Source organism: Myxocyprinus asiaticus, chromosome 21, assembly GCF_019703515.2.
Source record: "Myxocyprinus asiaticus isolate MX2 ecotype Aquarium Trade chromosome 21, UBuf_Myxa_2, whole genome shotgun sequence".
NCBI lineage: Eukaryota > Metazoa > Chordata > Actinopteri > Cypriniformes > Catostomidae > Myxocyprinus > Myxocyprinus asiaticus.
In genome coordinates, this window is record NC_059364.1 from 35,060,533 (window position 1) to 35,078,083 (window position 17,551).

Below are 17,551 nucleotides of genomic sequence, written 5' to 3' on the forward strand. Positions count from 1 at the left end.
AGCTGTTTAAGCCCAGAGCCCGGAGTTTCTCATCTAGCTTGGAGGGCACTATGGTGTTGAATGCTGAGCTGTAGTCTACAAACAGCATTCTCACATAAGTGTTCTTTTTTTCCAGGTGGGAGAGAGCAGTGTGTATTGTAGATGCAATGGCATCATCAGTGGAGCGGTTGTTGCGGTAAGCAAACTGCAGCGGGTCAAGATTGAGTGGTAATACAGAGCAGATGTAATCTCTGATTAGTCTCTCAAAACATTTGCTGATGATGGGGGTCAGAGCAACAGGACGCCAGTCATTTAAACAAGTTATTTTCGATTGTTTTGGAACAGGCACAATGGTGGATGTTTTAAAGCATGTGGGGACTACAGACAAAGAGAGGGAAAGGTTGAAAATGTCCGTAAAGACACCAGCCAGCTGGTTCGCGCACGCTCTGATGACGCGGCCCGGAATGCCGTCTGGACCCGCGGCTTTGCGGATATTCACCCGTCGGAAGGATCGGGTTACATCCGCTACAGAGACGGAGAGTGAACTAACCTCTGTAGCTTCGGCCGTGAGAGCTCTCTCCGCGAGGGCGGTGTTATTTCCCTCGAAACGAGCATAAAAAGTATTTAGCTCATCCGGTAGAGAGGCAGCGGTGTTCATGGCGGAGTTTTTATTCCCTTTAAAGTCCGTGATGATGTTAATTCCCTGCCACATGCTTCTAGAGTTGGTGGTGTTAAACTGTCCTTCAATCTTACTCCTGTACTGGCGTTTTGCTGTTTTGATAGTTTTTCGGAGGGCATAACTGGCTTGTTTATGCTCCTCCGCGTTCCCGGAATTAAAAGCGGAGGTCCGCACATTAAGTGCCGCGCGAACATCGCTGTTGATCCACGGCTTCTGATTCGGATAGATTCGCACAGTTCTGGTCGGAATCACTTCCTCTACACACGTTCTGATGAAACACATTACGCTATCAGCGTAAAGCTCGATGTCGTCATCAGAGGCGGACCGGAACATCTCCCAGTCCGTGCGATCAAAACAGTCTTGTAGTGTAGAGTCTGATTGGTCCGACCAGCACTGGATCGTTCTGAGGGTGGGTGCTTCCTGTTTCAGTTTCTGCCTGTAAGCGGAAGAGTGGTCCGATTTGCCAAATGGTGGGCGGGGGAGGGATTTGTAGCCATCCCGGAACGGAGAGTAGCAATGGTCCAAAACCCGGTCCCCTCGTGTGTTGAAACTAATGTGCTGGTGGTATTTTGGTGCGACTGATTTTAAACTGGCTTTATTAAAGTCCCCGGTCACAATGAACGCGGCCTCAGGGTGCGCGGTTTCCTGCTCACTTATACTCCCATACAGTTCCTTGAGTGCCCGGTCTGTGTCGGCTTGTGGGGGAATGTACACAGCAGTGATAATGACCGCTGTGAATTCCCTCGGTAGCCAGAATGGTCGACACAGAAGCATAAGAAATTCCAGATCAGGAGAACAGAAAGACTTGATGGAATGTAGGTTCCTCTGATCACACCAGGATTTGTTGATCATAAAACATACACCACCTCCTCTAGTTTTACCTGAGAGGTCTTTCGCTCTGTCCGCTCGGAGCATGGAGAACCCCGCGGGTTCAATGGCTGAGTCTGGAATCTCCGCAGACATCCAAGTTTCCGTAAGGCAGATAACGCAGCAGTCCCTCGTCTCTCGTTGGAAAGAGATCCGCGCTTTCAGCTCGCAGAGCTTGTTATCCAGAGACTGAACATTTGCCAGTAGAATAGTGGGTAGCGGGGGTCGATTTGCGCGGCGTCTTACTCTGATGAGAACGCCGGCTCTGTTTCCCCTTTTCCTCCTGCGTTTCCGCGGCCGTGCTGCCCAGACAAAGGGCTCCGCTTGCGTGTTTGTAAACAGCGGGTCGGCATTGAGGAATGTGAAGTCCGGTTTACGGTGTGAGATCGCAGAGCCAATGTCCAAAAGTGTTTGTCTGTCGTAGACAATAAGGCAGACAACATCCAAGACAAAAAACATAAGAATTGTAAACAAAACAAACAAACCATTGCTATGTTGTTTCGGAGCTCGCAACGCAGCAGCCATACTCGGCGCCATCTTGAGTCCAATTGAGGTAGGCGCTTATGCGCCATACCTCCCGCCATCACCCCTGCAAAATCATCCTCCTTTCTTATCGTGGCTGCTAATGGTTCCAGGGCAAGACAGAACAATAATGGGGAAAGAGGGCAACCCTGCCGAGTGCCCCTATTCAGAGTAAAATAATCTGAAATTAATCCATTTGTTTGTACCGCTGCTACAGGGTGTCAAAAAAAGTAACTTAATCCAGCCAATAAATGTACTCACAAACCCATATATTTCAAAAATCTTAAAAAGATAATCCCATTCTACCATATCTAACGCCTTTTCAGCATCAAGTGAGATGGCAGCGACCGGAGACTGATCATTTGCCACTGACCACATGATATTGATGAAACGCCTAATGTTATCAGAAGAGCTGCGACCCCGAATAAACCCCACCTGATCTATATGTATAAGAGATGTCATAACTTAATCAGTTAGCCAAAATTTTTGCCAAAATGTTTACATCTAGCTGGATCAGGGAAATTGGACGGTAACTTTTACACTCACTTGGATCTTTGTCCTTGTTAAGAATCAGACTGATCCAGGCTTGTGTCATGGTTGGAAGAAGCTTTCCATTCTTTAATGATTCTGTATAAACTTCTAACAAAAGTGGAGCCAATTCTGTAGCATAAGATCTAAAAAATTCAGCAGCAAAACTGGCCCCGGAGACTTGCCTGTAGGCAAGGCCTTAATTACCTCGTCAAGCTCCTCCAAGGTTATCTCAGAATCAAGAGAATTTTTTTGCTCAGTCGTCAGTTTAGGAAGTTCTAATGGTTCCACAAAGTTTCTAATATCTTCATCAATAGACGAAGACGTGGAAATAAAAAGATCAAGATAGAACTCTTTAAAGGCATTATTAATATCAATGGCCGAGGTAAAAATTTCACCATCAGCAGATTTCACAGAGGGAATGGTAGAAAAAGACTCTCTCTGTTTTATATATCTAGCCAAAAGCTTCCCTGCTTTGTCCCCCGACTCAAAGTGTGACTGTCTTGCCCTGAATAGCCAAAACTCCACTTTCCAAGATAAAATAGTATTATATCTATATTTCAGTCGGGTCATGAGGAGCGTGAGATCCGAGAACCATGTCTAGGTGGGCCAGTAGGGTGCTACTAGGTTGACTTGCTCCCCGTCCTCCCTGACCTTGCACAGGGTCTGTGCAAGTAGGCTCACTGGTGGAAATGCATACTTGCGTAGTCCAGGGGGCCAGCTGTGTGCCAACATGTCTATACCGAGAGGTGCCTCGGTCAGGGCGTACTAGAGTGGGCAGTGGGAGGATTCCCGGACCGAATCGACTCCAAATCAGCTAGACCACCTGAGGGTGAAGTCTCCACTCTTCCCTGAGGGTAACCTGACGTGACAGCGCGTCCGCTGAGGTGTTGAGGTCGCCCGGGATGTGAGTGGCTCATAGCGACTTGAGGCGCTGCTGACTCCAGAGGAGGAGACGGCGGGCGAGTTGTGACATGCAATGGGAGCATAGACCACCTTGGCGGTTGATGTATGCTACCATCGCTGTGTTGTCCGTCCGGACCAACACGTGCTTACCCTGGATCAACGGCCGAAACCTCAGCAGGGCGAGCAGTACTGCCAACAACTCTAGGCAGTTGATGTGCCAATGCAGACGTGGGCCAGTCCAGGAGCCGGCGGCTGTGTGCCCATTGCATACGGTGGCCCAGCCCATCTTAGAGGCACCTGTTGTAACCACGACGCAGCTGGAGACCTGCTCTAGGGGAACCCCTGCCTGTAGAAATGCCAGGTTGGTCCAAGGGCTGAAGATGCAGCGACAGACCGGCATGATGGTCACACGATGTGTCCCGCGGCGCCATGCCCATCTCGAGTCTGAAGCCAGTGCTGAAGCGGTCTCATATGCATCACCCCGAGTGGTATGGCCGCCGCTGAGGATTCCATATGCCCCAGGAGCCTCTGAAAGTGTTTCAGTGGAACCGCTGTTCTCCATCTGAACGCCTTCAGACAGTTCAACACCGACTGTGCGCGCTCATTCGTGAGGCGCGCTGTCATCGAGACTGAGTCCAACACCAAACCGAGAAAAGAGATGCTCTGAACTGGGAAGAACTTGCCAGTTGACCCGAAGTCCCAGTTGGCTGAGGTGCCGAAGCACATGGTCCCTGTGTGCGCACAGTAACTCTCGAGAGTGAGCTAGGATCAGCCAGTCGTCGAGATAGTTGAGGATGCGGATGCCCACTTCCCTTAGCGGGGCAAGGGCTGCCTCTGCAACCTTCGTGAAGACGCGAGGGAACAGGGACAGGCCGAAGGGGAGGACCTTGTACTGGTACGCCTGGCCATCGAAAGCAAACTGCAGGAAGGGTCTGTGTCGAGGTAAGACGAAGACGTGGAAGTACGTGTCCTTCAGATCTACTGCCACAAACCAATCTTGATGCCGGACGCTTGCTAGAATGCACTTTTTCATCAGCATCTTGAACGGGAGTCTGTGCAAAGCCCAGTTCAGTTCTCGCAGGTCCAGGATTGGTTGCAACCCACTGCCTTTCTTTGGTACGATGAAGTAAGGGCTGCAGAACCCTTTCTTCATCTCAGCTGGAGGGACAGGCTCTATCGCGCCCCTGCGCAAAAGGATAGCGATCTCCGCACGCAAGGTAGCAGCATTCTCGCCCTTCACTGAGGTGAAGCGGACGCCGCTGAACCTGGGCGGGCGCCTGGTGAACTGAATTGCGTAGCCAAGTCAGAGGGTCAGACCAGCCATCGCAACAGATTGGAAAGCGCGAGCCACGCACCCAAACTCTGGGCGTGTTGGACCAAGGGAATGATCACGTCGGATCTACTGGCAGGGCAGTGCTCGAGGTGCCACATCGAGGGGATCCAAGCCCTGTGGCTGTACTGAGTCCAGGGTCACTGAAGCACTTACCTGGCTCCTGCCGCCCACCATAAGATTGGCCGAAAGGGGCGGAGGAGGAGTCTCGTCCCTGTAGTCCACTGGACCCAACCTCATGTGGCCATGTTTTTGCCACAGCTGGGCGCACAGGGGTGGGGGGACCGCCGCTGGAGCGCCATACCTGCAAAGATGAGAAGGTGGTCGGTGGTCATGACGACGGCCGTGCACACTGGAAATGTGACCCAGGAAACAAGGAAACTGCTCTTTTGCTGAACTTTTGGTTACCGCAGCCTCTTGGGCTTGTGGCACAATTAAATGAAAATGAAACAAAAGATTCTCCTCCCAGCCCTCCACCAGGGGATGGAGTGGTCTGCTTACCAGCTCCAGTGTAGCAGGTCTCCTTGCCCCTGGGTCGCCCATCTCAGGGGTGCTTTGAAGACTTCCTTGGGTTCTTAGTGGCCGGCCGTGAGACGGGTGGTGTCTGCTTCCTGCGCTGGGCTCTACGCCGGGGCTGGGCCACGGGAGCGGGCTGCAGTGAAGCCAATGTCATTGCAGCAGGAGGACGCCCTTGGCGATGAGCAGATGGGGTGCGGTGTCTTGCGCCGCGCCGGGGCAGGATATGACGTATGGCCTCCATCTGCTGCTTCACCGCCGAGAACTGATGGGCAAAGTCCTCGACGGTGTCGCCGAATAGGCCAACCTGGGAGATGGGGGCATCAAGGAACCGTGCCTTGTCAGCCTCTCGCATCTCAACCAAGTTGAGACAAAGGTGGCGCTCCTGGACCACGAGGGTGGACATCATCTGCCCGAGAGACCATGCTGTGACCTTCGTTGCCCGGAGAGCGAGGTCGGTCACCGAGCGCAGTTCCTGCATCAATCCCGGGTCAGAACTACCCTCGTGCAGTTCTTTTAGCACCTTGGCTTGGTGTAAATGCAGGAGAGCCATGGCGTGCAGGGCGGAGGTGGCTTGTCCAGTGGCACTGTAGGTCTTAGCCGTAAGGGACGACGTAACCCTACAGGCCCTGGATGGAAGTTTCCACCTGGGGGATCACCGAGTACCCCCTGGCCGCTCCACCATCGAGGGTAGCAAGAGCAGGGGAGCTGAAAGACCAGTAAAAGGTGCCTCCCCGATCTTGTCAGCTCCTCATGCACTTCCGGGAAGAAAGGAACGGGGGCAGGGCGCGGCTGTGAGCAGCGCTCAGAGCCCAGGGACCAATCATTGAGCTGCGAGGGTTCCGGGGAGAGTGGAGGGTTCCACTCTAGCCCGACACTCGCGGCTGCCCGGGAAAGCATGTCCGTCATTTCCACGTCAGCCTGGGACTGGGCGTCTGACTGGACGAGCCTGCTCTCCGTTGCTGCGCTCGATAACTCATCCTCTTCCTGGGCTCTGAACGAGGGGTCGAACTCACCCTGAGACAAGCCGGCGATCTCGTCAGAGCGCGCGATCGGGGCAAGTGAGCGTGCTGGGGAATGGGAGGTCCGTGGGGGGATACCCGGCGGAGGTGGTCCCACTGAGGTCCCCAAATCGCCCCCAGTGCTAACCGGCACGGCCTCATACCCTTAGATAGAAGGACCGAGGCGGGGAGCCGCTGGGGTGGCTTGCTTTCTTAAGAATGCAAGCCGTGACCACAATGTTGCCATGGTCATGTTCTCGCAATGAGGACATGATCCATCCACGAATGATGTCTCCACATGGACAGCGCCCAGACACATAAGACAGCGATCGTGACTGTCAAAAGCGGAGAGATAACGACCGCAACCAGGAATAACACACAAACGGAAAGGCATCTTTAAAAAGACGCATCTTTAAAAAAACATTCCATGTGTGCCGCTCTTTCAAAAAGAAAATATACTCTTTTAGAATATACTCTTTTAAATGTTCTGCCGAAGCGCCCAGGGGCGTTCTCTGCAAACCACAGATGCAGAGGGGGAGAAGCCGCTGAAATGTGTCATAAGATCCAGCAGAGAGAGGTGAATGAACTTGGCGGATGAATTTAGCTCAATGAATAGAACCGCTCGGCTCCGAAGAGAAAATCTGAATGAGTGGTTGCATACCAGCTCCTTTTATACCCGTATGTCCAGGGGAGTGGCATGCAAATTCCACTCGCCAACTCATAAGTCTCCTCCCAATATTATATCATGAGGGGTCTTTAACAGCATTGTTAAAGATAAATGTTTCTTTGTACAACCTTCACATTGCATTCATTCAAAGGCAACGGGAAGTTTACTCGGAATTGCTGTCCGGCAGTCGAACACAAGTACAACTGCGTTTCAGACCATACATGGAAATGACGCAGGGCCATGCTTCTTACGTTTTTTCCCCCCACAGAGAAAATGGAGAGAGACTATATGTATTATCAACATTTATGAAAATTATTTTTTTTTTTTTAAAGTTGAAAACACTTTTCTTAGTTTCATTGTTGGCGTAGCTGCTGCATTTTGACTTTGTAGGGCATTATAGTTTCCTTTCACTTTCTACTACATATCCAGTGCTTAGCACCTATTTTAGAGAATTTCCCCACCTTATACAACTCAATTGTCAATATACACCAATGAGCCAAAACATTATGACCACTCACAGATGAAGCAAATAACGTTGATCATCTCCTATCAAGGCCACCTGTCATGGTCTGGGTATAGATTAGATGGTAAGCGAATACTCAGTTATCACAGTCCAAGTGTTGAATGCAGGAGAAATGGGCAGGAGTAAAGACCTTAGCGATTTTGACAAGGGCCAAATTGTTATGGCCAGACGACTGGGTCAGAGCATCTCTGAAATGGCAAGGCTTGTGGGGTGCTCCTGGTCAGCAGTGGTGAGTACCTACCGACAGTGATCTTAGGAGGGACAAACCACAAACCAGCGACAGGGTGTTAAGCGCCCAAGGCTCATTGATGCGTGAGGGCAACGAAGGATATCCCGTCAGGTCCGAACCTTCTACAGTGGCACAAGAGACAGAAAATGTTAATGATGTTATGGGAGGAATGTGTAACAACACACAGAGCATCGCACCCTGTTGCATAAAGGGCTGCGTAGCAACAGAACCGTCAGAGTGTCCACAATGAACCCTGTCCTCCGTCGAAAACGCCTACAATGGGCACGTGAGCATCAGAACAGTGGAAGAAGTTCACCTGGTCTGACAAGTCCAGTTTTCTTTTACATCACGTGGATGGCCGTGTACGTGTGCGCTGTTTACCTGGGGAAGTGATAGCACCAGGATGCACTGTGGGAAAACGACCAGCCGGTGGAGGGAGTGTGATGCTCTGGGCAAAGTTAATGTGTCAGGCAATTCATGTGGATGTCAATTTTACATGTACCACCTACCTAAACATCATTGCAGACCAGGTACATCCCTTCATGGCAATGGTATTCCCTGATAGCAGTGGCCTCTTTCAGCAGGATAATGCGCCCTGCCACACTGCAAATATTGTTTGGGAATGGTTTGAGGAACATAATGAAGGGTTCATGGTGTTGCCCTGGCCTTCAAATTTCCCAGATCTCAATCCAGTTTAGCAACTATGGGATGTGCTGGACCAACAAGTCTGATCCAAGGCGGCTCCACCTCACAACTTCCAAGACTTGAAGAATCTGCTGCTAATGTCTTGGTGCCAGATACTACAGGACACCTTCAGGGGGGTCGGTGCTGTTTTGGCAGCATGTGGAGGACCAAGAGCATATTAGGCAGGTGGTCATAATGTTTTGGCTCATCAGTGCATATAATCAAGCATTAGTGAAGCATTCAAAGCTGCTCTCTGTGGTCAAGTGTGTATGTGTGTTGGTTGTGAAAGCTCACAGTTTCACCTGTTTAAATGTTGGGCTCATGTATTTGCTCTGTTCAGACAGAGTCAAGGTCCTGCTGACCAGCTGTGCGAAGTCTTCATCAAATGAAAACCATTTCCTTGTCATTTGTCTCCTGAGGAAGGGCTGTAAAGAAAAGCTTCTTGTTACTTTATTTGCATTAACTCCACTAATAAACTTCTTCAGTTATCTATCAGATTGTACTCTTAGACCCTGATTTACTAAAGGTTTGCGTGTATAAAAACGTGAAAATTTGACAGCACGCTAAAAAAAGGTCCGATCTGATCTACTAACGTAGTCTTTTAAAGATTGCGTCTTTCAGATGTGCAAAATAGCACGTCTTGGCAATTTTTGCATGTTTCCCCAAAATGAATATGCAATTTAGAGGCATGCCTCCAAATGCGCACGATAAAGGGCTGTTTAGATGCATATGAATCAAATTGCACCCACAAAGTGATTTATCAAACCTGAAATTAATTTCAGAATCGGAAACTACGAGAGCAAATTAATAAGAATGAAAGGCAGATATTAATCTGATTTGCACTGTGCATCATGCTGTCATTGTGACAAAAAAGGATATTACAAACACCCTTTATTGACACACATTAATGTGAAATGAAATTAATACCCATGAAAAAAGTTTTATTCTATTATTTTAAAACTCAATAGCATAACTGATAACATCATAAGCCTACTAACAATTTAGGCCCAAATTATGTCGTAATTTAATGTTTTAAACATTGTTTTTAACAGCTAAAATATTGCTAAATATTTTAAGTGATGGTTCTTTCCAACAGGCAGGCCGATACGCACCTGTATGCTGAACAGGTTTGTCTTGATCCTGTGAAATGAACAGGGAGCGCAAGTTCTGTACCATGCAGCTTCCCGTGTCTCTCTCATGCGCAGCTAACTTTGCCATGGTCAAGATAATAACAGTTGGAAATTCAGATTTCATTTAAGTATACATCAGTAGTGCGATGGCTTAACGTGCAAATAATATTGTGTTTTCTTTGTGAATTATGAACATTTCAAGTGAAGTGTCATGTGCATTCTCATCAACTACTCTTACACTTGTTAAATAAAAGCAAATTAGCACCAGTTATTTGAGATCTTAGTAAATCGGGGCCTTACTGTATATCCACAGACATAGTAGCATTCTGTTATAAACTAGTGGTTCATTTTCTGCTGCTTTTCAGAGCCCTGTACCACTAAGCATAGCCATATACAGATTGCTTTGAATTTAAATAAATAAACAGTTCCTAAGAACTTGACATCATGTCAGTCATGTCAGCTGTCTACATGGCATTGTGAGTCTTCAACTTCTTAGTCTTTAAAATAAATAATGTGTTTCAGAAGCTCACACCTTGACATCCGTTTTAAAGTGCTCCATCAGAGTTTGACTCAGTCTGGTGGTCAGTCCATCAATTTCCCTTCGAACCTGCTCAAGCTGAATTGGACAGCTGTCCTTATAGCACTCCATGTGCTCTCTGGAGGAATAACATTGACATTATAGTGAGATTATAGCACAGAATGTCAGCTGTCCAAAAAAGTAACATGCACATAATTTATCAAATTTGTATTCTGCTCTTTCTGCCATTTTAAAATAAGTGACTCATTCACTCTGTTCGACAAAGAGACAAAGTGATAAATTTTTAACAACATAAATGTTGATTTAGATGTACATAGAATAATTTGACAATATTTAAATATGCTGAGTTGAATCCTCTTTAGATGTTATAACACCTGGTTTTCAAAACAGCTTTCCAAACACCCCCTCTGCTGCCATTGGTCGTTTAAACAGATAGTCCCGCCCCAAACTCATGCCACTGGTTGAGACAATGTTGTTGTGTCAGACTGGACAGAGTGCTCCAATCATACAAAATAATTTTTTTAACGGTACAGAGACACAGTGTTTCAAGAAACTGTGCCTAAAACGGCTTACTTGTAGTTGTCTCTGCATATTAAAGCTGAAGTATGTGATTTCTGTGACACTACCAACACCGAATGGAACTGCAAAAATATACAATGTTTTCAAAACAGCTTCCTGAATGAATAAGTTGTAGTTGTCTCTGTATATTAAGCTGTGATGGAGAAATTATTTTAATAAAGAAAAAGTGACACACTTCAGCTTTAAGCTGCGTACATTCAAATTCACCATAGCACTTTAGTCTATGTTGAACTGGTAACTGTTACATGACTAGAGTAGTGTTAACTCCAACAGGCATCAATATGCTCACAATCTTTTCAATTCATCCTAATTTAATTATCTCTGTCTGTGTGCCTCTGGGTTTGTACTCTAATATGAGTACAAACTTGCTAAATTGGTCCTCATTAAATAATTAGGAACAAGACTTCCAAAGCTTGCTAAATAATATTTCTACTCCCAAACACGTGTAAATATCAAAATCAGTGCTATTTTAGTCAGTGTGTAAAGTTCATAACTGACAAGATGACTTACTTTAGGGCACTAAAACTGTTCATATAGCTGATGTGATACTCTGCCCAGAGAGAGGAGTTAGAGAGTACATTGCTCAGCTCAATAAATGCTGACTCAAATCTTGGGAAAGAAATAAAGAGAAAAACAATTAAATACTATTTACAATCTTAAACTAAAAAAATGAAAGTGATAGTTCACCAAAGAAAATATCATTCTCTCATCATTTATTACCATCTCATGCTATCTCAACCTCATTTGAATTTATTTCTCCTGTGGAACACAAACTAATATATTTTAAAGGATATATATAGTGTTTTTGTCTATAACGTTCAATCTTTATTAAGGACATAAAGGCAGCATAAAGGTAAACCATATGACTCAAGTGGTTTAATCCAAGTCTTCTTAAGCTATGCGATTGATTTTGGTGGTTAACAGACCAAAAATTAAGTCCTTCTTCACTATAAATCTTGACATCCGGCCCGATTGCAACACAGCCCAGACTTCAAGACTGTGATGCTTTCCCACTGCATGCAGTTGCCAGGTCCTCAATGCTGGTACCATTATACATCAAAAAGATGTTACACTGAACAAAAATATAAATGCAACATGTAAAGTGTTGGTCCCATGTTTCATGAGCTGAAATAAAAGATACCAGAAATTTTCCATACGCACAAAAAGCTTATTTCTCTCAAATTGTGTGCACAAATTTGTTTACATCCCTGTTAGTGAGCATTTCTCCTTTGCTAAGATAATCCATCCACCTGACAGGTGTGGCATATTAAGAAGCTGATTAAACAGCATGATCATTACACAGGTGCACCTTGTGCTGGGGACAATAAAATGCCACCAAAAAATGTGCAGTTTTGTCACACAACACAATGTCACAGATGTCTCAGGTTTTGAGGGAGCGTGCAATTGGCATGCTGACTGCAGGAATGCCCACCAGAGCTGTTGCTAGAGTATTGAATGTTCATTTCTCTACCATAAACCGCCTCCAATGTCGTTTTATAGAATAAGGCAGTACGTCAAACCGGCCTCACAACCGCAGACCACGTGTAACCACGCCAGCCCAGGACCTCCACATCCGGCTTCTTCACCTGCGGGATCGTCTGAGACCAGCCACTTGGACAGCTGATGAAACTGGGGGTTTGCACAACCGAAGAATTTCTGCACAAACTGTCAGAAACCGTTTCAGGCAAGCTCATATGCGTGCTCGTCGTCCTCACCAGGGTCTTGACCTGACTGCAGTTCGGCATCGTAACCGACTTCAATGGGCAAATGCTCACCTTTGATGGCCACTGGCACGCTGGAGAAGTGTGCTCTTCAAGGATGAATCCAGGTTTCAACTGTACCGGGCAGATGGCAGACAGCGTGTATGGCATCGTGTGGGCGAGCGGTTTGCTGATGTCAACGTTGTGAACAGACTGCCCCATGGTGGCGGTGGGGTTATGGTATGGGCAGGCATAAGCTACAGACAACGAACACAATTACATTTTATTGATGGCAATTTGAATGCACAAAGATACCATGACGAGATCCTAAGGCCCATTGTCGTGCCATTCATCCACCGCCATCACCTCATGTTTCAGCATGATAATGCACGGCCCCATGTTGCAAGGATCTGTACACAATTCCAGGAAGCTGAAAATGTCCCAGTTCTTCCATGGCCTGCATACTCCCCAGACATGTCACCCACTGAGGATGTTTGGGATGCTCTGGATCGATGTGTACGGCAGCGTGTTCCAGTTCCTGCCAATATCCAGCAACTTCACATAGCCATTGAAGAGGAGTGGGACAGCATTCCACAGGCCACAATCAACAGCCTGATCAACTCTATGAGAAGGAGATGTGTCGCGCTGCATGAGGCAAATGGTGGTCACACCAGATACTGACTGGTTTTCTGATCCACGCCTCTACTTTTTTTTTTTTTTAAGGTGTCTGTGACCAACAGATGCATATCTGTATTCCCAGTCATGTGAAATCCATAGATTAGGGCCTAATTAATTTTTCAATTGACTGACTTCCTTAAACGAACTGTAACTCAGTAAAGTCTTTGAAATTGTTACATGTTGCGTCTATATTTTTGTTCAGTGTACATTTTCATTCTCTGGTGTTTATCATAAACATTTTGACAACTGTTGCATATTTTAAAAGTATCACAAAAACACATAAAAAAAACCCCCACTTTATACAGTACATCCTCAAAATCTTTGTCACTCGAGTTTGAAACGGCATGAGGGTGAGTAAATAATGAGAGAATTATCTTTTTTGGCTGAACTATCCCTTTAAATACTGGTTTGATTTCAATAATGGTTTTCCCAAAAAAACATTTTAAGATCTAAGTTGATCTTGATTGCTTGATTTGTGGACCACCGTTGGATATTGGTAGAAGGAAACAAATGTGGGAATGTGTCTCTTATCATGGAGTCTGGTTTTAAACATGTGGCTTTAAATACGTACATTTAACACACAAAAGAAAACTGAAAGTGATATGGCAACTTTTACTTTAAAGAATTTCGAGAAATGCCTGAACTTCTTGAAAATATAATGATTTGCAGTTACTGTAGCATGTTAGATGTTTATTACAAACCGTTTTGGAAATGGCTTCAGTTCCTCCAAACAGGAACGCACAACCTTCTGCTCAAGGTCCACATCGATCTGTCTGGATCCTTGTACATACCCTTTAATAATCTGTCAAAGACAACAACATAAATTCACCCAATAGGCTGTCTTTAATTACAGTGACCTCAAAAAGTATTTGGGCACTTTTGCACACTTAAAATGTATGAATTTAATTGCATTAGATAAAAAAATATTTAACCAAATTGCATCTGCTAGCAAATGAGCTATACCCTTTTCTTCACTTTTCTGAGTAGTTTTTGCAATTACTTTAAACCAACTGATTTAAAGGTCATCACAGTAAATATACTTGTTCTTCTAAGCATTACAACCAGAAAGTGTCCAAATACTTTTTTGTCCTAGTTGTGAATATAAACAGTATATCTCTTTTTAGCATTTTCTTTTGGTGAAATGTTTTGCTTGAAAAGTATGCTTGTGATATTTTCTTTAAAATAAACTTGGTTTTAAATGTAAAATCTAATGCAATGGCATTCATAATTTTTTTAAACTGTGCCCAGATACTTTTTGGAGCCACTGACTGTACAGTACATGAGATGAAACAAGAACCTTTACTTCTCTCTACTGGTATACCAAGGCCCTCTGGAGAGTGTGGCCATATGGAAGTGGTATTATGGGACTTCCCTGTAAAACTGATGTGAGGAAAGGTTTGCCTAAATATGAAGTTTAGCGAACACATATTCTCACCGTCCAGATGTCCATGTCAATGTGTGAGCTGTAAAGCCCCTCATCAGTCTCTGGTTTTCTTCTATCTTTCCACATTTCCTCATTCTCCAACTCAATAATTCGGTCAAGTGATTGTCTCATGTCAGTCTGTTGGGAGCAAAGGAACTGAAATTTAATTCAAGACTCTCAAATACTTAATACATTAAAGTTTCTCTCATCTAGAATATTTACAGCATACTATGGGCACATAAACAATTATGCATGTGCAGGAAGTAACATCAATTTAATTAATTATTAGATGCAGGAGCATTTCTACGTTCGTACACCCAACCCACGCCCTTGATGATTGCGTGGTATTTTCTGCCTTGACATTGTGCTTTGAGCGTTGTCTCAATACTAGAGCTACCTCAGATCTAAGATGTGCAGATATCTCACCTGTAATCGACTGCAGTATTTGCTCTTAATCTGAGTAAGGAAATCTTTGTCCAGTGGCAGCACTCTCTGATCTTCCTTCATCTCTGGTTGCAGGGAACAGCTTCCCATTATCTTAAAACTATGGAAACAGCAATTAGATAAAGTCTTAGCTATTGTTAAAATCCCAAGCTTTATAACAATATTTTTTACATTACTGTATAACTATAATCAAATACATAAAATTGTAATCATAAGAAGATAACTATAGAATAATACCTATCTAATGACTAACATTTCTATTCTGAGGCACATGTTCTGAGTATTATTTTGAGACCGTGTTCTTCATAATGAATCCTAGTGGATCACACATACAGTAAGTAAATAGATCAAAAAGAGCTATATCTCATACTTCAGCAAAACAAGCTCATTCTGTAGGTGGGTCTTTCAAAAACACATTCTTGAGACCACTAGACCTTTCACGATTTGGGAAGTGGATGTTTGAAGATCTGCACTTTTGTGTGGAGAGCTTTCAGTTGACACAATACAATTTTGATTAGGTTATATGAGTTGAAATTCACAATGAACTGAAACTAACACCCTTTCTCTTTATTATGTTTTACATACAAAATACAATTCATTTCTAAACAGCTCTTATCTAGCCCTTTATATTTGGCATAATATGACCAAATGTCACTGGTGTCAAACCTTAAACAATGTTTCAAACTACTCTATATTTAAATTAAGAACTACATGTACAGCGGAAAGCAAGATTTTCAGTGAACAGTAGCCGCATTTCCACTATCTGGCTAAATGCCAGGGCCAGTTGTGTTCCTACTGTCACTTCTGGGGCTTCATCATGCCTCCTCTGAGCTTTCTCGCACCAACGGTCAATGGCCTTTGGCTTGCCGATTACACTTGGGCCAAACAAGGCCAACTGGGGATTGAGGTGCGTTAATGTCAAAAGCGGAGTTTCGCCAAACTTGCCAGGTTGTGTATCCAGCGTACCACGGTACAGGTTCTGGAAAAAATAAAACATTGTGGGCACAGTACAAATCTGTTAAAACACACAATGGACATAGCAGTGCCCAAAGAAATAACTTTCCATGGTTCGAGATCATGGACGGAGTGCTGGGACATCGTCCCACTGTTAGTGGAGAGACCACTCGGGACACCATGGCAGTTACAGTTGGTGTGTTGTCAACTCTAACTTATCTAGCTAGCAAGCTAATGTTTACATCAGATATAAAATCAATATTTTAGATAACTAAATAACATGACACCTCAGCTTGAAGTTCCCTCTTGCTTGTGAAATGGGCAGGGTGTTTGACATTGGCACCAGTATGCCGTGTTAAGGGCAGGTTTTAGAGCAAAGCTGTGGGGGCTATTGGCCCGATGGTGGGAACACAAATCAATTTTGGTCACGCGGCTCGAGGTCCGAGGCTACTGGTCATGGCTGGCCAGTTCAAAGTGGAAAAGCGGCTAATGACTTAAATTTTAGTCTGTTTCTCGCACAAAGCTACTGTTTGGCTTCAGAAGAGTATGGACCACTTGCATGATACTTTTATTGTGCTTTTTAGTTGTTTAGAAGGTAGAATGCATCCAATCCCATTCACTCTCATTAAATTGAAAAGAGCAGCAAGGATATTCTTCAAAATATCTCCTTTTGTGTTTCACTGAAAAATGTCATTTTTGGGTGAACTCTTCTTTTAATTAAAAAAACTGGGATTAAGGGATTTTGACTTAACCTAGACTAAATATAAACTTAGAAAACCATCTACCTACCTGGGGTAGCGATGGATAATAAATTCTAGAAGAGTGTAGTAATCTTTCAGCTCTGTCACATGTTCCAGAAGTCTCTTTAAATGCTCTCCCACAGCCTCATGATGGCAGGACACATAGGTTTCAAACACATCAAAGTCTGCTGGATATGAGCTCAGAAGTTCTACCTTAACTGTCTCCAGATCCTCCACAATAGCTTTACCCAGAAGCCCCAGATGCACCGCCAACCAGGAAGTGTTCTTCTCCTGGCTGTCCAGGTGAACCTTCTTCAGTGTATCTCTAACCCCTTCTCGTACAGCATTCCTCCATGCCTCCCTCCACCCTGGCAGGCCCCCTGGCTCTTCTTGTCTCTTCTCTTCCTCCAAAATAATTTTGGCCACATACACTAGCAACTCTTTGCTGCAAGAGGGCAGAGCACTGGAGTTGCGTACAATGTTGTACATTTTATTCCTTAGTGTCCCATACAGCAGACTGAGGTCTTTCTCTTTATGGCCTAGTTCAACAGCACAGTCTTCTTTCTCCAGAGCTTGATGCTCCTGCTGAAGCTCCAAACGCAGGGACAGTAGGTTCACATAGGCCTCCTCTAGCACTTCCATCTCTATCAGTTTGTTAATCTCCATTACTATACCAAACAACATGATACATAGAAAGGAGAAGAGAATGAACATAAAAAAAAAAAAAACAGTAATCAGACAACAGCAATGTAGGAGCAGGGTACTGGAGCTAAAACACACGTGCATCAATAGCTATAAAGATGAAAAGATCAGTGTAATGGGTAAGGATGGGCAAGGAGGAGGCGGGAGCCGGCTGAGCAGTCAACGAAACTTTTACTGATATAAATCAACTCAAATACACAGACACACACACACAGCGGCCGCATGTCTCTCT

The 17,551-nt window shown here is 45.0% G+C and overlaps 1 protein-coding gene across 2 annotated transcripts in view; it reads right to left on the reverse strand.

Annotated features, from left to right (window-relative positions):
- Positions 1 to 17,551, reverse strand: part of LOC127412285 (exocyst complex component 3-like protein 4) — a 29,116-nt gene that overhangs the window by 8,448 nt on the left and 3,117 nt on the right. The window contains exons 3-10 of one of the 2 annotated variants that reach the window (XM_051648520.1): positions 16,667 to 17,285; positions 14,906 to 15,023; positions 14,492 to 14,617; positions 13,758 to 13,858; positions 11,189 to 11,287; positions 10,094 to 10,217; positions 9,544 to 9,636; positions 8,734 to 8,856 (exon numbers count right to left, since the gene is read on the reverse strand). In XM_051648520.1, coding sequence (XP_051504480.1) covers positions 8,734 to 8,856; positions 9,544 to 9,636; positions 10,094 to 10,217; positions 11,189 to 11,287; positions 13,758 to 13,858; positions 14,492 to 14,617; positions 14,906 to 15,023; positions 16,667 to 17,285 — 1,403 coding nt within the window. The remainder of the gene's footprint in view (positions 1 to 8,733; positions 8,857 to 9,543; positions 9,637 to 10,093; positions 10,218 to 11,188; positions 11,288 to 13,757; positions 13,859 to 14,491; positions 14,618 to 14,905; positions 15,024 to 16,666; positions 17,286 to 17,551) is intronic. The other variant, XM_051648521.1, reaches the window with a different exon arrangement.